Source organism: Hippocampus guttulatus, chromosome 6 (assembly GCF_054856545.1).
Source record: "Hippocampus guttulatus isolate MCC_2025c chromosome 6, RoL_Hgut_1.0, whole genome shotgun sequence".
In the NCBI taxonomy this organism is placed as follows: domain Eukaryota; kingdom Metazoa; phylum Chordata; class Actinopteri; order Syngnathiformes; family Syngnathidae; genus Hippocampus; species Hippocampus guttulatus.
In genome coordinates, this window is record NC_141266.1 from 10746612 (window position 1) to 10773677 (window position 27066).

The window sequence follows — 27066 nt, forward strand, 5'->3', positions numbered from 1 at the left end:
TAAAAATACAGCATATACAGTCCACATCTATCGGGGTTTACAACAGTACTTAACCATATTTATAAATTCTTATGTAACAATGGATGAAATAGTGAAGCTGGTGGTACAGATTTTAGCGAGCGGCATTCACCGCTCGCCTGGGTCATTCCTTTGAATGAGAAGTCGCCACGGTCAAAGTCGCCAGGTCTCCAAGAGGAGGGCGAAGCATACCCAACGGAAACATCTACTGGTGTTGACCGTGATGAAGACATCCTCTAGCCGCAGCCGAACCCCCAGCCTGACAGTCGTGGTCCCCACCTTGGGGTTGGCGGCTTGGTGGGGCTGTATTTTTATGTCTTGGCGGTGAACAGCGGTGTCAATCTCGTTTAAACCGGAAAATTGAGTGTGAAATCTTATATGCATTTGATGGGCTGTAATTTGCGATGCCGCCACATCATCCAATGACAATTATTATTTTGAATAGCTGCAATGGAGGCCAGGCTAGGAAAATATGGAAAATTGGCTAAGGAGCATGGAACGAGCTAGCAAGAGGATGACTTCAAAGTTCGACTTCTATTTAAAGTCACGTCGTTTTGACGTGTCACAATTGCTAACCTGCCTGTTGCGCTCTCAACTCTTTTGCCGTTCAGTGAGGCAGCTCTGTAACAGGCAAGGAAGACTTAGGCTATTTCAGAAGTATCTTTTGGCTTACCCAGAGTGTTTTTGCATAGTTTGCATGCCATTGTTTTTCCAACTGCCTAATGATTTAGCATTGAGGGAGACAGTTGTGAACACGCAGACGTGCCTCTGTGCGTGTGTGAGGCTCCGCTAGCACTCTGACTATTATCCCCGCAAAAATTCACAAAATGTGTAATGTAAAATTAAGCCATTACTGTTCCTTTTGTCAAGATATGAATAGGTTTTGATTATTTGGTTACTTTGTGACCTATAAAATTTCACAAATATGATCTTTTTGCACCACTACCGATCAGCTGAAAGCAACGTGGTCACACCCCAGTTCCGGGACATCCCTAATTATTTTGGTTTCAGTGCCACTGGTTTAATATTTGTATAAGAGGCCAGGAGGTATGCCCTGAAAATGTTTTTGTACTATTTGTGAACCCACCCCTTGTCTGTTCAGAAAAAAATTCAAAAGGAATTAAAAGTGTGAAAATGATCCAGTTGAGAAAATCTTTCAAAATGATTCAAAAGGGCAAAAATGAATGTACAAGACCCATTTACCTGATCTGCAAGCCATATCAACATCCTTCTCAAAGTCAGTCTGGTAACAAAATGTAAAAAGAAAAATAATTGATTACAAATAACAAGAAATTACACATATGAGCTGATTCAAATGACATGAAAAGTCTGTACATCCCTGTTCAAATGTCAGGTTTTTGTGATATAAAAAAGTGATACCTATATAAATCATCAAAAAAAACTTTTTCTATCATTAATGTGACCTATATCCAGTCCAACTCAATTTAATTTTTTTCCAATGTATTTGAAAAGGGAAGTAAATATAAACAACTGAGATAGACACCTTTTATCACATTCAAACTCATGTGAAATGGGAGTTATTTGAAGTGCCTCTGATTAACGCCAAATAATTACACTGTTCTAGGAGGCTTTTCATGACCTTTTTTTCCTTTCTAAAAGAAGAAGCCTGAAATGTACAGGTATGTGCTTACACTGAGTTTTATTTGAAGCTATCCAATATACCCCACACTATGACTAAAATCCAAGAAAAACACAGCCCCAAAGCTGCCGATGCTTCAATGTCGGTGTGGTGTTTTGGGGGGGTTTTTTTCATGATGAGCAGTGTTGTTTATGTGCCAAACATACCCGTACATTTCGGGGAGTTCAAGTGTGTTTTTTAAACTTTTTTTTTTTTGGGCTGTAAAATAAGGTATCTTGCTACCCAGCTCCATAACACACAAGAGATTGTTGTCAAAATGTATTAGACATGTTCTTGCCAGACTCCTTTAATGTTGCTGTCGCCCTGTAGGCAGCCTCAATGTCCAGTTGTCGTCTCGTCTTTTCATCATTATTGGAGGGACATCCAGTTCTCGGTCATGTTAATGTTGTAATATATTTACAATGCTTTTTGATTATTGTCTTTGCTACGTTCCAGGGTGTACAGCATTTAATGTACTGGCAATCCTTTTGTTCCCTTTTCCTGACTGACACTTTAAATTAGATACTTCTGATGCTGTGGAAGATCTCTGTAGATCATGGCTTGTGCTGGATTATAACATCGTCAAGAAAAGCCTATTAGAACATCTGAACTCCATTCAGGGTTAATCAGAAGCATTTCAAATGGTGGTAGGCGTGTCCAAACTAAAAAAATGGAATATGAAGAGGAATGTTTTTTATTTTTTTAAATATCCATTATGGATCAACCAGAGAAACTGTCGACAGACAAGCTGGCAGGCAGGCAGGCAGGCAGGCAGGCAGGAAAGCATGCCGACAGATAAATAGTCAAATGATTGTGAAGTGGCAATGAATCACATCAATAATAATTATATATTCAGTATGGTCATAATTTCTTTTGTTACATTTTGAAAAGAGCTTCCAGAAAAAAAATCCATAAGCATACCACAAGCTGAGCATGTCCATTCTGGAAAGATCCACCAGAATCCCCATTACCATCTTCCTGGCGGTCTCCCACGCGGCACTTTACTGCTTCCTGAACCTGTTTAACACAATAAAGCTCCTGGCCTTACTTCTGGTGTTTGATGTAAATGATGGTCAACCCTTTCTAAATTCTGGATGAGCCCAACTTCAATGGCTAGCTGTTTTAACCATAAAGAGCAATCAAGGTGATGTGTCCTATTTGATATTTTATATTGGCCTTTTACATTCTGAAATCGAAAAACAGTATTTAACGGACATTTTGGCGCATCATATTATTATCCGCAATATCAATGAACGTGTCCAATTAAAACAAAATTCAGTCATAAGAAAACAAATTATAAGGCGCATTGTTTTTATGAAGCATTGTATGTTAAATAGTTTATTCTAATTGTACCATTTGTTTATTTGATAGATTTAGCACTATTAGGCTAGGTTTAGACCATACATAGGATGTGTGATCACTTTGGCTAATGCTAAATGCTCTCTTGGTTGACAGTTTAACAGCTGTAAACAAGCCACCAGCTATTAGAAGCGAGCTATGTCATTTACCTTGCGCCGGTTCAGTCCCACATTGTAAATTTGGAAATAGTCCGCCAGAAGAGCTCAGTTTACATCTATCCGGCAACCACAACATTAGGTTATTAGGACGTCATTTTCCGTGATTTTTAAGCACAAAAGCTGGAAGTAGTTCCAGCTCCAGTATGAGAAAAACGGATACCTGTTAGCATTTATATGCGAAGGAAAACGAGAACGCTAACAAGAATATGAAAGTAAATAGAAAGGAATATAACTTTATCTCTTGATCCCACAGACCACAATGATATTATCGCACATGATAATATTGGTATGCAGATGAGAATGACAACGCAAATGTAATAGGAAGGAATTTGAAGACGATCAACTGAAAAGACAACATTGGCTTCCTCCCAAAAATATTTATGCTTTTGCTACCATTTTCATTGGAAAACTAAATTGCCCATGTATTAATGTGACTGTGAAATACTATCTGCCAGTATGAGGCTGTGACTGACTGCTGCCCAGCACAGGGAGTACCCCGCCTCTCTCCTCGAGTGAGCTGGGATAGGCTCCAGCAGCTCACCCATGTCCCTAAATATGATAATGAAGCGGGGGGGCTAATCCTATTAAAGTGACATGAGTTTCCCATTGGCGGATCATAATCAGTATAGCAGATTTTTGTTAAAATACCTTTTTATTTTAATCTAGAAAATAAATACATCTCTGAATCACCTCTGTGTGCTGGATGTATATATATTAGAAGCAGTTTTATAATTTGTCATTCATCTAATGATGATGCTGTATGCAAACCTAAATGACAAAGAATCAGGAGTGACTGGGCTTGAGCTGTGTGCTTCTGAATACATATTTCCGAATAGGCTGTCTGCTAGCTGGGGGTGGACCTAAAAAATTTTTAGCACCTGACAAAGGGCACCCCATGGCTCCGAAATGCTAATGAGACATTTGGGAGCAAGAGCGTGGTGAAGGAATGAGTGCAAAACCTTTAGAAATTATTCTCCTAGGACTAACAACAAAGTAGGAGAATGCAATGAACCCAAACCATTAAAAGAGCAATACAGTCACAATTGTTTTGAGAAAAAAACAAAAACAAAAATAGGACGGTGAAAATTGACATTGTAGTTGCCATGATGGTGTCAAAATACCTCTCTTCGCAGGATGCAATGCACCATTACAATGACAAAGCCTTCCATAGAATCAAAGACAGCAAATAGAATCTGGAATAGTGCAGAGCGCCGGTCAGTGATGGCAAGTACAGCTGACATCCATGTGAGAGCCAGAAGGGGCAAAACGACGCAGGAGCTCCACAGTGAGGCCCTGCAGAATGGGAGCAGGAGAGCAGTCACTGACAGTACTTTCATCAATATAATCCAGAAAGCAGATGATTTGATCTACTGTTTTCCAAAAGCTTGCTTCATGTTCAAAACACAGTTAATTCCCATGATCGAAAATTAAAAATGCATATATCAAAGCTCCCCTGAACATTTCATTTGTTTAAAAAATATATATTTAATATAATAAATGATTAGAGCCTTCCATTTCAACAGTGCATGACTGCATCACAACACATTCTCTGGACTACAACCACCACAGGCAAACCATACATCCGATACTCCAATATATGTGTTGGTATTTACATATATTCCATGCATGTATGGTCCAGTATGCTGAGACAAACTGTAGAAGGTATACAGGTACTGTAGTTTTAAAGGGATGAGAAGGAAGAACAACGGTGAATAGTGAGGGGAAACGGGTATAATCAGGCTGGTACAGAATGTAAAGAAGAACAGAAAAGACTGAGCAGAGAAGGACAAGCAGGACAGAGGCATAGTCTAAAGAGGTGTCCTAAATTGATTTTTTTTTCACAAACATTCCTGTTTGTTTACTTCCCTTTTACTTTCAACGTTTTCTACTCAACATAACGTTAATATGATCATATCTGGATATCTGTATGCTTGGAATGGATAATAACCAGCTATTTAGAAGAAGAAGAAAAAAACAGTAACAAGTGGTTTACTAGATTGAAGTCTTGAAACCACTATCACTACCACTTGCAATGTCACCTAAAATGTCGAGTATCTGATCGAAGATTAATGGGTGTTGCAGAAGTATTTATTCATGCTACTTTACATCTTAAATACATGTAGTCTTATATTGGGTTGACCTGTCTTATGAGTAGATCAGTGGTCATTGCATTACTATTACAAATTTGAACTCCAGTGTTTTACTGTGCCTTGCATGGCTCAAAGCCTAAAACATGTTGGATGACGACTCAACCAATTAGTAACAATTTGGATCATTTCTTTCGTGCTGGATGACTGAACCTCTGACTGAAGTCTTACTGTTTTACTATTTACTAAAAAAAATGTCAGAAATCTTATGATGACAAGGAACAGTTTTGCCTAAAAGTGCTTTGTTAAATTATTTGTATTCCTTGACCTCATTTGGAATTTGGGTGTCATTATTTGGATGAAGCCAACCGAACCAAAAAGTGCTTCATCATTCTAATCACGATTCAATGACAACTCGATGTAGGCCCGAGAAATTATTTTGAGAGCAGCTGAACTGAGCAACAACATTAATTTTAGCCTTTGTGTTTGTATGCTTTCCCCATATTTGTGGGTATTTTTTTTTCTCTCCGTAGTGTTTCCCAGTGTCGAAACCCAGCATGTACTGAATATCACATATCATTAGATAGTAATCACAATATTTAAAATTTACCTGAGTATCAATGCTGGGAGTAAATTACCATCTTGAAAGTGTCAGCCCTGTGATTGATTGCTGATGAGCCACATTAGTTAGATATACAAATAAAGCACTGATCAAAAGTTTGGAAACACCTTCAAATTCAAATGATTTCAGTCACATGAGGAACATTTCAAGCCATTAAGGCTTGATGATGCACTGTTGTGAACTGATTCAGGTCCCAAAGCATCAGCCACATCAAGATGTGCCAAATTGTTATCTGGGAAAAAGCTGCTTACTTACTTATATATACCGTGTATATACTGTATATATATATATATATATATATATATATACATATACCTGTACATGTGCACGTTTTTAAAAACACAAATACACAAAGCACAGAGTTTTCATTGTAATTGTTATAAATAGATAAATAAGATGGGGATAGGTATGGCATAGTGGGACTTTCAGTCCTTTGTTCCAACACAGCAATATCAGATCATGCAGTTAAAAATAAAATACACATCAACAACCACACATGCACACACTCACACCCGCACAAATTAAAAAAAAAAAAAAGATCCTCTGGATTTATTTCATTTGATGTACATCGGTTGCACATGATTAAATTGTGGTAAACCTGTGCAATGTTCTTGTGTCCTCCTCAAAAATAAAGAAATGATATACATTAGTTGAACACATTTTAATAATGTGCAACCGAAAATCTTTTCTTTTCAGTGCACACACGGTATACACTGTTCATAAACATGTATAGCACATATATTCATACGTCCATGAAATGCACTGAATTTTTAATAAAATCTGTTGTTTACAGATTATGAATGTGTTTGTCTGTCACCATAAAACACACACATAAAATCATTTTTCAAATCCAAACTTGATTCCCCTTAAACATATATTAAAAATCTAACAGTTAGGCCAGTACCTTTTTATTTTGTTTATAATGAATATTATTCAATGAAAGATTTAAGTTCGACATCCAATGATAAATATGAGACAAGAGCTCATCATTTCAGATCTTACTTCCAGGCATTCTGTCTGAATAGGATAGACAAGTTGAAAGACTGCACCGTTTGTTGGACCTCACCAATGTTTGTTTGTTTTTTTATGTGAGCAAAAGTAATGTAAGATACCACTGTACTACACTGATTGCAGAAACAATAACTAGTTCTGAATGTCCATGATTAATTTCAGATTTTTTTTGGAGGGGGTGGGGGGTTGGGGGAATTACATTTATACGCGTTTGAGGTGTCAACAAGATGAAAACCAGAAAGGGGTCTATGAAAACCTGAAATGGGGTACACAGAGAGATTTATAACATCTTAACCCATTTTCAACATGTGATCCAACACATGATTAGGAAAAAAAAATGTGGGTTGTTACAACTCTTATCATGTACATCACCAAGAATTGTGACTCTCACCGCCCCCCCCCCCCCAAACCCAGCCCCACAATTTTCACAACGCAAAAAAGGAAGGAGTCTACTTTTTTTTCTCATTCATCGCAGTTATATCAATAGCATAAAACTGAGAGGGCTCACAGTGATTGAGGGAAAGTCATGCAATGGACCTCCACCCCCTTAGTGAGATACTGGTCGATCGCGAACAACACAATCGGCACACCCCTGCTGTAGAGCATGAGGTGAACTGTAGAAGAGGGTACAGTACTGAAGTAACACCTCGCAAAAAAAAAAAAAAAAAAAAAAGAAAAAATGCGTCAAAAGCCTGGACTTAAAACTTGCACCAACGTAGAATGCCAAGTGTGGTGGTTTTAATTTTTTCACAACCCTGACACAGATATTGCTAGCAAAAATATTATATAAATCAGCTTTATTTTAAACTATTTTAAGTCTGTTCCATTCTTTTGGCTCACATAAAAAAATCTATTTTGTTACAAACAAAATTCCAGTTAATAAAAGCTCAATGTTGATCTCTTGTCTCATATTCAGCTTTTGATGTCAAACCAGATGTTTCAAATTGTCAGCACAAGAAAATATTTTGGGCCACTGTTCCAGTACTGTTGGAGGGGCAAATACATATTCTGAATTGGGTGTATATACTGCTAAGTTTGACAAAAAAAAAAAAAAAAAAAAGAATCGGATAATGAAAACAGAATCAATCAATTGAGGGAGAACAAGAAAGGTTGAGGAGAAGATAGAAGCAAGAAGAGTTAAGGAAAAATAATTGGCAGAACTAACATGGCGTTACTGGTAGCTGTGGCGGATACGTCAGCCGACGAGATAACTCCACACTTGGCACATTTGAGCGTCATATTGTACAGTGGCACTGTCATCTGACTGCAAAGTCAAATTAACACGCTGTAACAACAACACAAACAGATACAAATGCACCTATACACAGATTCATACAAATGTACATGTACATATGCAAGCACACAAAAAGAAAGCAGTCACGCAAACAGTGAGTCACAGTGGTCTCACACACTCTCTCTCTCAGGGTTGTGGGCTAGCTCAGACTGTTGGTGTTTCTTGGTTTTATCTCTATATGACTTGGAAGAAGATGGAGGAAGGGATAAGACTGTCTTCACATATTTGATTTTCCTGAAAAAAAAGAGATATATATTATGTAAGCCTGGGGGGTTTGGGACTCTGCACTGGCTGCTCAACATTCTACCAGCTAACCATTCATTTGCATTATAAAAACCACATAACATTCCATATTACATAGGCCTGGTGGTTATCTCATCCATGCCTGCAGGTCAGTCTGATGGCAAAAATCAACACTATATTTAGAGCGCATCTATTGAGGAAAACTTGCATTTTAATCCCATGTGTACAAATAGTTGGATCACTGGATCACCTGCTGAGCCATGAAGTCTGAATGTAAGACCACCTTTTATAAGCCTCCTATTTCTGAAAATTTGTTGCTGAGCAAGCCAGTCTCATGCACCAGTGCGGTTAACATTCTGTAAATGTGGTTATGGGTTAGACTGTATAATACCAGACTCATACCGAATTTTTTCGCCCATGACTTGACAGCGAGGCTGAGTGAAAACACACCACTTTCAAGCGACAGTCGGAAAAAGAGTGGAGAAAAGGGCCCTTTGGAAGTTGAACTTCAGATTTAAGAGGAACTGTGTGTTTGTCGTGCTGGCTTTGAACCAGATCGAACCCCTCTTACTTGGAATATTGCAACACGCTTTCTATGTTTATGTTAGTGTACTCTCCAATTCCGATTGTTTGCTACATTTTAAGACACCGTGGAGCTGAAAATTCTTCCATGCTTCCTCAAGGAATTATAAGGCTGTAATCACATTACAGAACCCAGAGCAGTACAGCATAGCACAGTCGTGAAGCAAAGTCACTGTTCACAAGTCCTTTTATGCATTAAAAGTAATCACTTTTTACAAACCCCATTCCAATGAAGTGGGGATGGTATGTTGAAAATAAATAAAAACGGAATCCAATGAAATCATATTCAACCTATATTTAATGGAATGCACCAAAAATACAAGATATTTAATGTTCAAACTGCTACACGTTATTGTCTTTAGCAAATAATCATTCATGTTGAATTTTATGGCTGCAACTTGTTCCAAAATAGCTGGGACAGGCTGCAAAAAAGAAAGATTAGAACATCACACAGGGAACTGGGAACAGGTGGGTACCTGTTTATGTTTTACACATCGTCGCAACTTTATTGGAATTAGGTTTGTACATTAGCACAGCCTAAATCATCAGTCACCAGTGTGTTTTTATGTGATAGAACTGTTTTCACCAGACTGAATAGAACTCTCCAGATATTGGATCTTTTCACTCACGATCCTGTTAACTTTCCTGATGAACAACAATCATAACCAACGAACGGAGGGAAATCAAATTTGTAGCCTGCGGATGCTCTGATGAAATACCACATCCTGTAAGAAATTTAATTTCAAGTGAAAGGGCAATGCACTTGCTAAATGTATGCTGTAGGCAGCAAAATATTTTTTTAAAAAAGCAATTGAAAAAAAAAGATATATATTTGATTTACCGCCAAAGAAATTAATAATATATATATATATATATATATATATATATATATATATATATATATATATATATATACTGTATGTATTTTTTTTTGCAGTAAATCGCCCACTGGTCAAATGACTCACACTGCAGTCAATGTTTTGAATCAAAATGATGGGATAAAAGCTACTGCAGCATAAAATTCAACCTATCTTCAAGTTGAATGGTTTTAGTGTTGCCTAATTTTATGAGGTCTAATTAATTTGTTGTTGGAGTGCAGACAGCAATGAAGCCGGTCTCTCAGGGAGAATTCTGCCTAATTGAAATGTTCCTGTGTACTTAATTGGATGCTGAATAAATTAACTTAATTAAACATGGTTCCAATTTGAACCTTAAGTAACACAAAAATCATGAAAGTGGAATCAACTTGAAAATGTATTTCCATTCTGCAGAAATATAAAACAACCTGAAGGTACACACAAACTGCTGTGGCTGATCAATTTGTATTCTTTATTTCCTATTACCTCCATCCAAACACAAGTGTGTAATAAATAAGCAGGCCAAAACCACTTTGAGCCACTTGCAAACAAACTCATTTGATTAAGTTCACATCAGTTGTATGTGAATTCTGCACAGACATGCACTAAAATGACAGCATCAGAAAGCACAGGGAGATCACAAAGCTTCAAACAGTAATGACTAGGTGTCTCAACAGTGTATTGGTACATTTGTGTGTGTGTTGGGGGGGGGGGGTGTCGCAGTGTGTACATGTGCAACTGAAGAACTCCTATGTTCTCCCAAGAAATCTATTTTAGAATTTTTTTTGTGACATACGAGAGAAGAAAAAAGAAAGTAACACACAAATAAGATAAGATAAGATATCCTTTATTTGTCCCACACTGGGGGATATCTTATCTTATCTTATCTTATTTGTGTCTTATCTGGCTTATGTTAAAATTACTAACTGTGTTCAGTGTCAGTGAACCAAACTCATAATTCTAAATGCATCATCTAACTTTTGATTGCTTTAGTCTGCAGTGCAAATGCTATACATTTGTACGGACCTAATAAATTATTTCCAGAATGTCAAAAGTACAAAAAAACCTACTCAAACGTGTTCATGTAACAGAGAGATGTACTAGTTGTGTTACTTGTAGCCATTACGTTATGCTTACTGCAATTGTTCAGTGTTCATGGCTTGGTCATCATTCCTTTTAAGTGTTTGTTTCCCCACCCCTATACAGTATTTCTTGACGGTCATTTTGCCAACAATATATAAATTAAATTCCATCCTACTTTCTGGGGTGTCAATAGCAGCAGGAACCTTCGCCTGCAAGGTCTCAACTCGAGTCTTCCAATCAAACTGCCGCTCGCTGTCAAGCCAGCTATCGGATGGGTGCTACCACTAGCCATTCTTCTGCTAACATGGCTCTTTGAACATACACCGCTCCAACAACTCCAGGACTTGGCCTGGCGCTCCTCTAAAACAATGGGCTGGTTGCCAGTCAGTTACACGGCATGTATGGAGTCGGACGGCCATTCACACTCAAATTGATAGCATTACTGAATGAGAACTGAAGCCACACTGCCTGCACCAAAGTCAGGCGAATGTACCACTACACCGTTAGTGTTTGTAAATATAATAACAATGCTACTTGTACTGCTACTCGTACTACTCCTGCAATTTCTAGTCCTACTTCTGCTACTACTGCTAATAATAATAACTTAAGAATGATGTTGCCTTACAAGAGACGCAAGGACAAGTATGCCTATTACTGTGGTAGGTTTTCATATGCTGCCAGACAGCAACAGACTTAGGGAGTTTTCTTTTGCCTTGACTTATTATAGGCACACCCACGGCCTTGATAAAGTGTTTGTTGAAGGCACAAACCATCTTAGGTTGGTTTGTGACGGATTTCACGACAGAGGGGAGGTAATGTTGGGCCTTGATGGTGTTCCAAAATATTTTATGATTTGCAGTGTTTCTGAACTACTACTGTTTAAAGCAGAGGTATCAAACTCTGATCCTGGAGGGCCGCTGTCCTGCATGTTTTCCAAGTCTCCCTGTTGCAACACACCTGATTCAAATGAACAGGTTCAATGTCAGGCTTCCGCAGAGCTTGCGGTGATCTGATCATTTGAATCAGGTGTTTTGCAACAGGGAAACTTGGAAAACATGCAGGACAGCAGCCCTCCAGGACCTGAGTTTGACACCCCTGGTTTAAAGTAACCAGTTTATGCCTGACTTACAGCCTGAGTATCTACTCCTTGTCCATAGGTTTCTTGTGAGGTCTTAGTTTTTTGCCTCAGTCTGTGTTTCTGATGGATACGCTCAGATGAATGAGGACTGAACCAGGGATTCAGACAATGTTTAGATCTGATTGTCCTAAGATGGGCAAAGTTTGAGAACAGCAGAAAATAGAATTTTGAAATAAGACCAAAGCACTCAGTCAATATGTCAAAGGAGTGGCTTCAGGACAAATCACTGAAATGTCCTTTTGTGGGCTCGTGAGAGTCCACACTTGAATCTGTGCTGTGCACTGACGATGCCCATCCAATTTGATGGAACTTGAGCGATGGTATTATAAGGAATTGGGAAAACTGTCAAAAGAGAGGTGTGCCAAGCCTGTGGCATCATATTCAAAAAGATTTGAGGCTGTCGTTGCCGCAAAAGGTACCTCAACCAAGTTTTGCGTAGAGCCTATGATGATCTGTTATTTGATTTTCTTACAATTAAAGGTCCAACTTTGGGAATTTTAGTCATGAACAATCAAAAATATCATGCCCCAAATCCTGGAGATACTGATATGAGGTTAATTCGCTCATTAGTTGTGTGGTTCTATTTCCGCATGTAAAGCGGTGACAACGTAGTGCAGGCAAAATGAGTGGCGGCGGGGAAAACTTTTCTGCTCAGGTAAACATTTGTTGACATATGTTCTATTCAAATGCAATTTGGGAGCTTGTGAACTATTTAAAGCCGACTTGAACTCAGTCACAAGAAGGGGTCAAGCCCTATCACTGGTCAGAAAACTCATTTCAAAACTGCATTTGCTGGCATCTTGGTCATTTAGGTACACAGTGACAATTGGTGCTGGAATCTCTCAGGACAGTTTTTCAGATGTGCTGTCCCAATCTTGAATTGCAATGTTACGCAAGATGGGCAGATACCAACTACCCAGAACTCGAACAAATTTACTTGAAATCATACAACAGAAATGACTTTCATGTGGCTGCAGGCTTCCTCTAAATTTTTGGAACGATAGTTTTCTTTTTTGGATTTCAGTATGTGGTTTTCTTTTCTCTTCCACTAACATTTTCAAAGTCATCAGGTCAAACTTAATGCTTCACTTGGACGGCTCTCACAAATTTTCCATGTGAAAAAAAAACAACATTTCCAAACAGCTACTTAATACACTACATTTTTATTGATGTAGCGCTTTCACAAAGTGCCAAACACGTTAATATGGCAATCTCTATCACTTTCAGGCCTCTAGCCCACATGTGCAATCTTTAAAGAGTGGGTGAGCATTCAATTTAACGCCCACTATATGGAATCTAAGTGAAAGATGGTTATCTGCAACACTCCCACCAAAAGTGTATGTAATCTTTCAGAATTAACATATCGCTATTTTGGATCTTAATAAAACAAGGCCGAAATGTGACTGTTGTGGTAGACAGGCCCAATGGATACCCATGGCTATTTCATTTCAGCACCCACTAAAAATATCACTGATAATAAGGAGCATTGAAAGCAGAAAAAAGTACTGGGGCCCTCAAGGGCCAAATGTGAGTTGGCAACACAGCCAGCCCATTCTTTCACTCAAATGTGTTGAGTTACAAATTGTTCATTGGACTGTGACATAAACATGGTGTGCAAAGCAAGTAACAATGTGCAATACTGACCAACATTGCAGAATGAATCACTGTCTCATGACCTCTAAACCAGGTGAATTCAAAAAACAAACAAACAAAAAAACAACTCTTCTGGCATCCGTGTTTATTTATTTATTTATGGAGACCAGTGTAATTTTTGTTGCTGGCAAACTTCTGCTTCACACTTCAACCCAACTGTTGGCGATAACGCACAAGTGAGCACGTGTACCTACTGATAGTAACTCTAAAAGAAGAAGAAAGGAGAACAACACGAAAGCTTTGCAGCCCTTTTCTGTGGTCCGCGATGTGAGGTCTGGTTACTTTATACACAAAACACGTACCATAAATGTATCAAACCTTTGTCCAAAAATCTAAGTACAGACCGTAGCCTAAATTACAAATACCGCCCCACCTCTATGTCACAGTTAACCCAGTTTCTACATTTACCTTCAAAGTATTTATTGGTAATATAATGAGAGGAAATGTCAATATTTAGTTTGCAAGTCAATTTAGAGTGTATGCCCCCAAAATATCCTGCTTGTGTGACTACAATTTTTATTTAGGTGGGGAAAAAGTTCAACTGGAGCCTTGCATCAGAAAATAGTTGACGAGCAACGCTTAAACATTACCCACTTGTGTAATGACAAAGCAGTAATTGCAACCAATTGACCATCAACACAGCAGGTGTTTTTCTTTTCTTTTCTTTTCATGGATGCAGCCATCAAATTATGTTTCAGGTTTTGAATATGCAACTCAACCATAGCTGGCGCTGCGAATTTAGTAGCAAAGGCTTGTCTACAAAGACTACAGACAGAAGAGTTATGTTCTACACAGCTACGGGATAGGATGAATTACATGATATGGAGGCAGGAAGGCCAATATTGTGAAAACTTTGGATGTTTGCAATAGGATTTAGCAGATGTGGTAATGAGCAAGGCTAGAACCGAGACTCTTAGAAGTGAATGGGAGGGGCATCGAAAAGATTACCCAGTCATTGATAGCATGGGAAGGGGCTTCTGAGGCTGATATGTTCTTGAGTGAGGAGCCCTGAGTGAGAGAGAGGGGATTCTGTGCAAACTCAAAAATGACATTTCAGACGGCAAAAACAGATGCAGGTAAACAAAAAGATCACTGAAGAAAGTACCGGTATTTGAATGGGCCAACAATGCACCAGTGGACAGAATAGGCTGCCATGTAAAGGAGAGCAGGGTGCACGGTTTTACTGGATGGTTAGAAGTGAAATTATTCAAATGTAGTCCCAAAGGAGTATTTGTGACTGCATGTCTAACTATTACAATTGTCCACTTGGATTTCAACTTATCAAATTTAGTATGGGTTTTTTTCTTCATCATTTCAGTGCAGTGTGCACATTTATGAGACGTATTAAGACATATCGCTGGCATCGGGCTGAATCTTTGTACCGCCAAAATCATCATTTTTCAGGGGAACCCCAAATCGTCATCTTTGTCCAACCAATAATGTAGCAACGTCAAAGGGAAAAGTCATTTTCAACAGTTGAAATTGGTGAATAATTTGTAAAAAAATAACACCCACACCTGTGGACTGACCAGTAGCATAGTTTGGTGAAAAAAAGACTGTATGAACTCTACCAAATTGTCACAGAGAGGGTTTTGACTCGACACCAGCGGTAATCATGTCAAATGTATGTATGTATGCACATACGTATAGAAATAATAGGGTCATTTATGCGATGTGGATGATGTCTGTGTTCATATGACTCTTCAGCCAAGATGATACGTGTCGGGTCCCTCCAACAAGCCGACTGACATTTTAAATCAACAGCTACTGTATGTTGTTTATGAGTCTGTTGTTCTCTCTTGCCTCATGTGTCAGTATTTTTATTTATTTATTTTTATCATTGTACTCATCTGATGGGGAATAATGTAATTACATCTCGCCCACATTCTAAACTGCGATGCGAATTTTCTTTGAATGTTCTTGTGAAGCCCTGCTTACCCTTACGAGAAACAACCAAAGAGAAAAAGATGGGATGGAATTCATGAATATTATTACCACAGAACAATACACAGAACAGTTGGATACTTTTAAAGCAGTGGGATGAATCACCATCTTTATAGCAGTACCGATAACCAGATGGAACTTCTCATGTCTTGTGCTTTCCTTTCTGAAACATTATACTTTGGTGGTCTCTCATTATACATAATAAATGACTGAAATTCCATTTGTTAATGTATTTCCAGTCCAACAATTAAGGATCCTTTTGGAATCAATTTGAAATGTTTGACCCAAAGAAAAGCGGCTTCATTCACCAACCATTTTGAGAACACATTTGCGCTTTTTAATAAAAAGGTAATGTAACCAATGTAAATTTTCTGAAGAACACTCCACAAAATCTTTACACAGATTTTAGTGGTTCACAACTGAACATGTGTTTAACGCATTCTATTGTATCATACTATAGGATTCAAAATACTTCATTTAAATGTTGTTCAAAGTGAAGTTCAAGAACTCTTCATAAATCTGACTTTGACTCATTCAAGAACCTTTTTTTTAAGAGCAAATGTACTTCTTAAGAACATGTTGATGAATCAGGCCCAGTGATTCCCTTCGTGAGCTATACTACCAGGCTGGTTAAAGGTGACAGTGTAAAAGTATGGTATAAGGCATACCCCGCCCTCTCCTTTAGTTTCATATCAGTAATGCCGTCTTTGGACACCAGTTTGTTAAATACGAGAATCCCAATAACCATGTTAACCTGCCAAAAGAAGAGGCATACAATTAATACATATTATACATATTTTACACAGTACATATTATGACAGCATGCAGATATACTCCGATCATGACTGACGATCGGCATAATGCAAATAAATAATCAATCAATTAAGCTCCTACCGTGAGTGGAATGTACAGTAGGAGAATTGAATATTTTTTCTTTAAATGACATGAGCCAAAGATCACAGACCCAATAAAAATTGTAGACATATGATTAATTCATTGAAATTCAATATTCCTAGGGAAAACCTAGGGTTAACCACCACGTACGTGTTGCTTTCAGCGAGGCGTCCCTGCATGAATGCCAAAACACTTGATTGGCATTTAGTTAGTCAAGCTGTAACTGTCATTGCGGGGTGGTAAAGCCAACATATCGACGAGTCAATTCAACCCCTCAGACATTGTGACAATCTAACTATAAATTGCAGAGTTACAGTACATGATGAGTTACAATATAGGGCAAGGCTTGAGTTTTTGAGGTCATTTGATGCAAATGTGTTTAAAAGCTAACAGCACAGAGAGAGAGAGAGAGAGAGAGAAGAAGGAATACCAAGACAACAGCAGCAGCTGGTCCAACAAATGCATAGAGAAGACCTCCTTCCAGAGACAACCAGCAGCTACAGGAAAGGAGCAAGCAAACAACCATAGTATCACATACAACGAGAGGATGCAAGGTAAGCCCTGTAAATGTCAGCCTCGCTGCTACTGAGGGAATAAACAACACATTTTTGGGTGCAGAATAACTGTTCTATTAATGCTCTTCATCATTCACAAAATTATCAAAAGTGGAGTGATGGAAGCGAAAAGAAGTACAAAGTGGGAAACACATGGCAAGATTAAAAATAGAGGCAGTCAGTGAAAGAAATGTGTTATTTGAAACCAATGTGTCAAGTAAAATATGTACTAGATCACAGAAGTCACAGAAACGTGAAACTATACTGAATATTGCCCCAAAAGAGGAAAAATGATACCGCACACAATAGATCATCTACAGAAAACCATTCTTACTAGCTCGGTGTTCCGTAGCCTTTTGCCTTGGTAAAGCCCACTGAGATTGCAACAACAAGGGCGGGGAGTCCTAGAAGAAACAAATGGAATATTAGGATGCAAAAGATTTGCAAAACTATTAAAATGGAAACATGGATGGTAGCGAGATAAGAAAAGACTGACCCCAACCAAGACAGAGAAAACGCTTGCGTATTATTCGATTCCTTAGACGACCTGTCACTGCCATGTATGACTGCCATGCCTCCGTCAGGACCCAACAGAATGATGACAGGAAAAAAAAGTGAAGAAACGCAGCTATTATGGTACATAAAACCTGGGACAGCAGGGAATAAAAACATATGGTAATGTTTCACTGTGATCAAACAATACTGTGCATTTTTTCTTGATTTAAATGAAGAAAAAAAACCCCCAACAACATTCTTACCTTATTTCTCGTTTGGGTCTGTCCAATGAGAATAAGGGCATTGGAAGAAATGATTGAGAGGCAGAAGTTGATAAGAATGACTGATCTTTCAGACCGAATATATCTGCAGGAAAATCAGAGGACAAAAAAAAAAAAGTGGTTCTGACTGATTTCTATTACAACTGGGGTCAAGAATGTGGAGTGTGTGGCGCTACATATTCATCCAAAATGTTACTCATTCCTATTCACTGTGAGTCTCTGGTCCGTTCAATACTGTTCTAATACTTTTTCGCAATTTCATTTGTTCCGCTTTGGTCATACAGTAAGTGAATATAAGTGTCACCTATGGTTTTGAAAAAAATAAAATAATACAAATAAATACCGTTGAGAACGATTTTTTTTTCCCCTTCTACAGAATTGGGATGGATTAATGTCCCTTTCAATTTTTCAACAATGTAAGTTTTTCCAACAGCTCCAGCATAACAACTGATGTGTTCATCTTTGTACCTCTCAGTTAAGGGGAACTAAACCAAAAAAATGTTTATGTAAGAATACGTTGCACTAGTCAAAACACTCTACTCTGATTAACGCTGTGTTTGTGGAATAAGAATTAAAAATAATTATTCAATTTAATAGGGATGCCATATTAGGAGAAATCATTCTCAACTGCAGACCAGAAGAACAAAACTACAGTAGCATGTTGCCTGCCAATGCGGCGTGCCATTGAACAGCGGCAACAAACAAACTGATTGATTTATACATTGGATCGTGTTTACACTATGACTGAGACAGAAATAGGCGGCTGTCATCAGAGGAGGAAGTACAGCGAAGATTAAAAGCATTGGACATCATCTTGTTGGTGTGAACGAGGGATTCAGATCAGCTCACAACTCGATAAGTCCATGTAGATGATAATGCTTATGATCATTGTTTATTATGTAGCTTTTGTACAAAATGTTTCGAATATGTGGCTTGTCGTTGTTGATTATTTAACCGTATGGTTTTTCGCAAAGAAAGCAGGCACGAATGAGGTGATACATGTCACATTCTTGCAGATTCGCATACTTGCGAGTGCCACGATCTAAAATTGGTGGCCCCCATAAATTAGCAAATTTCAATTAAACATAAGTTGAAAATGAATATTTGCTATTTTAAATATAACAAAGTTTATGGCCGATACTGATAACCTGTGTAGAGAGTGAGAGAGACAGAGAGGAAAATGTTTCAATCCCGCCTCTTAATGTAGTGCGGGCAGAGGATGGTATAAAAATGTTGTCAGCGACAATGTGCAGTCACATGTTTTCTTACTTCCTGAACTCTCTTCACTTGCGTCGTTGCTCTGATGCATCTAGTACCTATAAATAAACTCAGTCCCGTTTTGTTAACATCTCCAGTCGTGTTTTATACATCTTTTATAAGTTAAAACAAAAGCAATTAAATAGTACAAAAAGAGCACCGTGAACAGAAGTGAACAAGTTAGTTGACAGACAAGAGAGGGAAGTAACTCGAGTGAATGTTAACGCGTGTAAAGAAACATGCATGCAAATGACCATTTATCGTGTCCCCCAAAAAACTATCGTGTCCATTTTTTGCCTCCGTGGCTTACCAGACCCGACAAGAACCACAGAGGTCCTGTCGGTCAGTTATCTCATCCGGGGTGTTGAAAATTATGGTCAAGCTCCGCTGGCTCACTTTTGCCTTCGGAGACTTCGGCTGGTTCTATCTGTAGTGTATTTTAATGCAGCTTTAAATATCGGCCTAATTTTGCATCGGACCGATAAAAGTGATGTCATTTTTTCTCCAATATTTAACCTATAATTATCAGGCCGATGTACAGTGCGTCCGTATTTATAAGATGTATTTTCTCACCTCCAGACCGACACGTAGATGATGATGAGTAGCAACAATGTCAGAGAAGACACTCCACAACCCACAATCAGTGTCACAGATGGGAGCTGTGTCTTATCCATGTTCTGAAAAAAAGTAAGAGAACACAGAAAATGTGTTATGTGTCAATTTGTGTCACAGAAAACGATTTCAAAATGGCAGCACACAGAACACAAAGATTGTGTCCTGTTTTCATCTATGACTGCAGATACGTCAAGAGCCTGTAGTCAGATTGTGAATCTATAAGATTTGGTCTTTAACCTGACGTAACATCCATCCATTCATCCATTTTCTTATCCGCTTATCTTTACAAGGGTCGCAGGCGTGCTGGAGCCTATCCCAGCTGTTTTCAGGCAGCAGGTGGTGTACACCCTGAACTGGTTGCCAGCCAATCGCAGGGCACACATAGACGAACAACCATCCACGCCCACACTCACACCTAGGGACAATTTAGAATGTTCAATCAGCCTGCCATGCATGTTTTTGGCATGTGGGAGGATACCGGAGTACCCGGAGAAAACCCACACTGGGACGAGGAGAACATGCAAACTCCACACAGGAAGGCCGGGGCCGGAATCGAACCCTTCACCTCTCCACTGTGAGGTGGACATGCTAACCAGTCAACCATCGTTTTTGTTTTGCATGATTTTGAAAGTGAGATAAAACCTGTTTCGTAATGTACGTTGTGCATGTGATAAGACAGAGATGTTCACGGCTGTGTCGGTCTGTTTTTTTATTTTTTTTTTTGCTTGCTTCTAATTTGGCTGGTGATGTACCTGTAAAGTCAGCTGGAAAACAACCTCTCTCTCAGTCTCACACAGTCACAGCATCACTCACACTTACATGCACACAAAAAGTGGAAAAAAAAAAAGCAAGGGTTTTCTCCACATCCCCCCAAATATCCCTCTTAAATTATTAGGTGTGACTGTCAGTGTGAGAATGGTTGAGTTTCCATATGTGCCCTGTGTTCGACTGGCAACTCGTCCAAGATTTACCCTGCCTCTCACACTAAGTCGGGGGTCGGCAACACGCGGCTTTCGAGCCGCATGCGGCTCTTTAGCGCCACCTAGTGGCTCCCTGGAGCTTTTAAAAATGTATGAAAATAGAAAAAGATGGCGGAGTGAAAATATATTTTTTGTTTGAATGTGGTTTCTGTAGGAGGACAAACATTCTTACCATTTTCCAATGCTGTAAAAACATGTCGATTAAATATTGCATTTCAACATTTCTGTCAACGAAGATTTGCGTCATAGCCTGCGACACACGTTTCTATTAGCAGAGCGGGATGCCAGGCAGGTGGCTGTTGTAAGAAGAAACGGCGTTTCATGTCCAATTCACCAAGGGAACTGGCAAAGAATGGCAATCTGCAGGACCGAGAGAAGCATTTTAAAACGGTACACGTCAGCTACGAAGGTTAACACGCTGTAAAAGTGCGTCCCGTGCCTCGTTCATCTTAGCCGCCTTTATGGCTGTTGCTCATTATGGCATGTGTGTAAGTGCGTGCGTGTGTGGTCACGGGTCGATCGTGGGAGGCTGGTTGATTGAAAAATAGAGCTTTGGTCAAAAAAGGTTGCACCCCCCCCCCCCCCCCCTCTGCAGGATGCACTGCAGGGGGAAAAATAATGTTTAATCGGGAAGGCTCCTTGTGTATTTGTAGCCAACTTGGTAATTTTGATAACAGGCTAATATAGCTAATATAGATACATGCAGCATGTGTTGCCTTCTTGCTGAGGCGTTCAATTTGTTGCAGCTCCAGACATTTGTTTTTTGTTTTGTTTTTTTGGTCCAATATGGCTCTTCCAACATTTTGGGTTGCCGACCCCTGCACTAAGTTAATTGGATTCAAATGGGCTTCAGTCAACTGTGACCACACTGAGGAACAGATCAGGACAGTTGGTGACCCATCCGTATTAAACAGTCCTTCAATATAACAAAGGAAGTTTTGGAGAATTTGCTTGAGTTACAGAAACAGTCATTGACTGCATTTGTCATTGACGGTAATTGTCAAGGCTTTTTTTGAGCAGCTTTACTTCTTGCCATACTTTTTTAGACACTGACGGGTTCTCATCACTTCCAGGTTGCCTCATGAGTCACAATTTGTCAGAAAGAGAATATGGTTGCAAAATAAATAAATAAAATCAATTTACAATCGATTCATCAAAGTCCCAAATAGTCACATACACCGCTTATCCTAAAATCTGATTTTACTGGTATTTTCTTTTCTTTTTGTGCGTGTCCAAAATAGCCCCCCCCCAGTCCTGTCTGAGTGTGAGGAAGTTAAAGAGAGCCCACTGAGAGGATCACTGCCATTTTCATACAGCTCCGTTATTCTAACTGTTGAACATGTTTGGTCGAAGTAAACATTTTCCAATTCTGATTTTTGAACCCTACACCCTAACCAGCCTATTCCAGGACATCGCCCCTTAGCTCTTGCGAGAGATAATTGGCTGAGTTTATAGCCTGTCTTGTCTGCTAGTTTGATGTGTGTGTTGGGGCCAAGTTAATTAAATTCCTCTGATTAATCGGCACTGCAGTGAGTTCCTTCTCTAAAAGTAAATGGAGGAGAAAAACATTCTGAGTGCAATGGAATGGAAACATGTCTGTTGAGAGAATTTTGACTTGCTTTCATGATAGAGGTTTTGCACAGCATGAAAACCACTTCTGTGAGTCACTACAGAGATGATGTGAAAATCACTTATGAGTATGCAGGGAACCTTGCTATTCGTGCCAAGGCTTCGTTTTGAAGCTGCAACAAAATGTATGAGTAATTGAAGTGCCTTTATCATCCAAATATAATTTTTTTTTAAACCCTGGACCATGATCCCAAAACATTTTAATATAATTTCTAAGCTACCCTCCAACATTACCCTAAAAAAAATAGCCTTCTGATGATTTGAAAAAACAACAACAACAGCAGCAGCAAAGAACCATACATGGTAGAACACTGGTGTTTTTGACTCAGGGATACATAGAATACTCAATTTTTTTTAACTACAGCTAGCTATTACCAGCTAATCAGTTGTTAAATTTCTACCACTGTCAGTAGAGATCCACAGTGTTCTCTGTTGCATTCAGGCTGCTTCAGCATGCACAGTTCTAGGAAAACTTTCGTCTGTTAGTCTGTCTTTTATCTGTAATGCTCGCGACACAAACAATAACTTCCACAAGACTGTATATTTTCGATTGAACTATTTAATAATTGCCAGAAAGATCGAGTCACGTCTGTGGAGCCTTAGTCTAGCGCAGAGGTGTTAAACATACATCCCGCGGGCTGGAACCGGCCCCGAGGAGTTTGATCAAGCGCACAGGATAATTTAAAAGTGAAAAAATGCCCGTGAAAAAAGACACAGAATGGATATTTTTAATAAGATGCAATTCACTGTTTTCTCCTTAGTTTGTTAAGTGTAGGCAGGGATTAAATTTAGATGTTATATGTACATGTGTAAATGGTTTAAAAATTCCTTTCTTTATAAATTTCATTTAATCTTAAAATGTATTACTATATTTTATTATATATATATATATAGTTATGTGCCTTTGTACAATCAGTGGGATCAGTTACAATGCATATACTCTATGTGAATGATCAAAGTAAATTGCACATTTGTCTAAGGAAATCTAAGGTGTTTCATGAAATGTTTTGTAAAAGATACTGTATGTTTATTCAATTTCAACATTTTCCTAATGTTCTTGTGCTTCACTACAGTAAATATTCTCTTGTACGGACTCGTGTTTGCGCTGTCCAATTTGTCCTGATAACAGAAATTCCTCATTTGGGAAATGAGCATGCTACATGTCCTTTATGAACCTGCAAGTATGTTGACAAAATGCATGTGTAACAACACAATCAATAAAATACAAAAATATACTGTCCAAAAACTGTTTATATAACAAAAACTGCAATACAGGTGTATCCCAAAAAAATCACAACAGTAAAATACATACAGTATTTTAATGTTTATTTTTTTCTGTCTTGGGGAAAAAAATGTGTATTTTGGATTGTTTTGTTGGATGCATTCTTTGGTTTATGACAATGTTTGCCTGCGTGTCATACAGTTTTCTTGCTAGTTGCAAGTAACTGTCCCGTTGATCACTGATGTCTGGTAATTCTTGTGCATACTGAAGGATTTTTGTTGCCATTTGCATTGCTTCCTTGCTGGATGGTGGCTTGTCATCAGGAGTTGAATCGATGCCTTGTTTTTTAAAGTTTCGTAAATTTGCGTCTTTCCGACTCCAAGTGTCTGCTGGATCTTTTTAACTTTGTGTCCAGCCTGCTCAAACGGATGCATTTCACTCGCTCCGCTCCAGTCGTTACAGTTCTTCTACGTTTCGATGCGATCATCTACACGACGTAAGTGAATAAAGTTAAAATCTTTCGCAATTACAGTAAAACGCACGCCAATAAAAAGTCGCTTACATGTCTTCGTTTCGAATCTGATGAATGAAAACTGCAAAGCGAACACGTTTCTTCGGTCATGTCGAGTGGGTGCTGCTTTTAAGATAGTGCCGCGTTCTCCAGGACGTAAGTGAATAAAGTTAGTCATTCACAATTACAGTAAAACGCACAGCAATAAAAACTCACTTACACGTCGTCATTTAGAATCTGATGATCGAAAAACGCGAAGTGAAAACTTGTTTCAGCGTCAGTCTTTTCCGTCACATCGGGTGGGCGTTGTGTGTATTTAAACTCCCGCGGCATTACAACTCCATCCGGGTTACGGGTTGTGGAATTTCCGCTTACGCAACTTCCGGTAACACGTAATATCGTAGTCAAAATGTTAATGCATAGGTTTTTATTCCGGGTGAAGGATATTCCTTTCTATAGAATTCCGGGGATGGGAATATTTACTGTATACGAAAACAAAGACATGATATTTTGGTTATTTATAGTATAGTATGCTATCATTTTAATGGTCCGGCCCACTTGACATCTACCGAGGCCGTATGCGGCTCAGAATGTGAAATGAGTTTCACACCCCTGGTATAGCCGGTGCGGAAGAAGGTCTTATCTGTACAGTTCCGACTATTAATTTGTCTTGGGTGCTCATGTGATTGGTGAGCTAGTTGAGTTGCCAACTTTGCCTTGCCATTGTGACACGGTCTTAATGGGATTCAACTAGTATGTGTGCCAAGAGTGCCATAGATAAGGAAGGCGGAGCAAGGATAAAGGTCACAGCGATGCAACGGTCTAGCTCAAGTCATCTATCTAATTATAAAAGACCTAATCGAACTAGCTGCTCGCCAAGGTTTGCTATTCTTCCACTAATGTGGCACCTGAGAGGAACAGGGCATTTTGATGGCAACTTGTGATGTCACTGATAAGAAAAAATAAGAACAAGATTGAAAATATGCAACTCAGTGTGAATAGGTGAGGTTTTCAGCAGTTTTTAAATCTACTTCCACAGGAAAAAAAATAATCAAATGGTGAAGAACTTCTATGCCAGGTTTCAGTGTATGCTAAATAGATAGGTCTTGCTCGCCAATAACAACATTGAAAATGGAAATATGTACATGGGAGGAGAAACAATGGATAGTATCATCCAACTACTGATGAAGTATTAAGCAAAGTTAAACCTGATTGGCTCATTAGAAATCCAAACAGCCAAGTTAGATTAATTACAAAAGTAGCAATTGGTTGAACGTATTCTGAATCTCGATTTTCCTGAACAAGCACATAGCATTTCAGTATTATTTACCAACTTAAAATATTCCCTTATTAGACAGCATTTTTTTCTCATCAAAGCTAGTGAGAAATTCCACAGCAAACAAAGGTTCTTGAACCAAAAGGCGCACTTAAAAATCCTTTCATTTTTCTCAAAAATCAACTGTGCGCCTTGTAATGCGGTGTGCCCTTTGTATGGATGAATGTCGACTTCTACCGCAGGGCAGTCGGAGCTGTGGTTAGTCACACGTCTGTTTAAATAAAAATATATATCGATCTACACTCAATGGCTTTCCCCCCGTTGTTGTAGAATTACAGCAATCTATAACTACCTACATTAGTTATTTATTTTTCTTCATATGGAGCACTGAAGCAAAGTTTGATGAGCAGAGACGTGCCTCGTTTTGCCTTTCTGTAAGCCACAAGACTTTTACTCTATAGTAAAGGGGGTTTGTATTTGTACCTTTTACAGACATGCTGCTCTTGCTTCCTATGTCTTTCAAGTTTGGGCTGAAAACATGCACATACAAGTATCATGTCACTTTTTCCTCCAAATCGCAATACTGTCATAGCAATTTAGTACTGTCCATCCATCCGTCCATTCGATTATCAAAAAATGACCAAGGTTGTCCTGGTGCCAAGTACAACATCAGGATACCCTTACAGTTCAACAGTGTGTTCATTATTGATGATACATGACAAGGACGTAAGTCTATTAACCCCAAAGTAGAGATGCCGAGTTGGGGTGCTTAAAGTTCATCTGCTTGTCACCTCTCACCGGGGGAAACTCCAGAGTGGAAGAGAGTCCATCCCTTCTCAAGAGAACTGGTAAAGAACAAGTTGTGTGGTGAGGTGAGCCAGTTTTATCAAGTTGGAAATTCTCAACCGCACTCATCATCTTAGGCTTCATCCCTGCCAGAGAGGTGACTTGCCACATTCCTAAAACCAATCGCTGGAGCCAAGGATCGGTTGCCAAGGTCACTGCCTTTGCCCACTACCAAACTCCCAGTGCACACAGGCGTCTTAGCTCCTTCCACAGATGATGATTCCATAAGATAAGAAAACTTTTATTTGTCTCACAATGGAGAAATTCTCAAAACGTAAAAAGATAAAAGATGAGAGAGAATCTTCGTACCATGTCAAAAAACATGCCGGTATTATGTGCAGTACCATATGGAAGAGCTCTGACTGGAAGAAGTTTGTGGTATTAGGATGCTTCAAAAACCCTGACTGAGCAGCATCTTTTTTTAATGGACAAAAGTGCATTCTACCACAGTGCCCTTCCTCTTTGCGAAGAATAAGAATATCAGAATAGTCTTAGTTGTATTTATTTCTGGCTGTTCAATCATATCTGATGCTAAGCATGATAAATTGGTATGTCAAATGCTTAACTTGGAATACATAAAGGGCTGATGGTCATTGTGACAATTTACCAATTCACTCAATATACTATCCAACCAGTACTTACTTTAACTGACATACACATATCAGGCCCGAGAGATTTCACGGACTGCCGTATCATTTGTCCAAAGAATAAATTTTGAAACAATGGCATTCCTACCATGCAGCAGGATCATCAAAAAAGCTACAAAGAAAGGCCCGGCCGGTTTCGTAAAAGTTTGCATGTGTAAAAATGAAATGCAA

At 38.8% G+C, this 27066-nt stretch overlaps 1 protein-coding gene across 7 annotated transcripts in view; it reads right to left on the bottom strand.

Moving 5' to 3' along the window:
- The window catches only part of adgrb1a (adhesion G protein-coupled receptor B1a), a 116303-nt gene that overhangs the window by 14267 nt on the left and 74970 nt on the right, over positions 1-27066 (bottom strand). For 3 of the 7 annotated variants that reach the window (XM_086113116.1, XM_086113112.1, XM_086113111.1), the window contains exons 18-27: positions 19743-19846; positions 17895-17997; positions 17633-17783; positions 17471-17540; positions 17013-17079; positions 16357-16442; positions 8060-8158; positions 4296-4467; positions 2579-2674; positions 1222-1261 (exon numbers count right to left, since the gene is read on the bottom strand). In XM_086113116.1, the coding sequence (XP_085969242.1) occupies positions 1222-1261; positions 2579-2674; positions 4296-4467; positions 8060-8158; positions 16357-16442; positions 17013-17079; positions 17471-17540; positions 17633-17783; positions 17895-17997; positions 19743-19846 (988 nt within the window). Of the gene's footprint in view, positions 1-1221; positions 1262-2578; positions 2675-4295; positions 4468-8059; positions 8159-14692; positions 14753-16356; positions 16443-17012; positions 17080-17470; positions 17541-17632; positions 17784-17894; positions 17998-19742; positions 19847-27066 lie in introns of all 7 variants that reach the window. The other 4 variants (XM_086113117.1, XM_086113114.1, XM_086113113.1 and 1 more) reach the window with 4 other exon arrangements.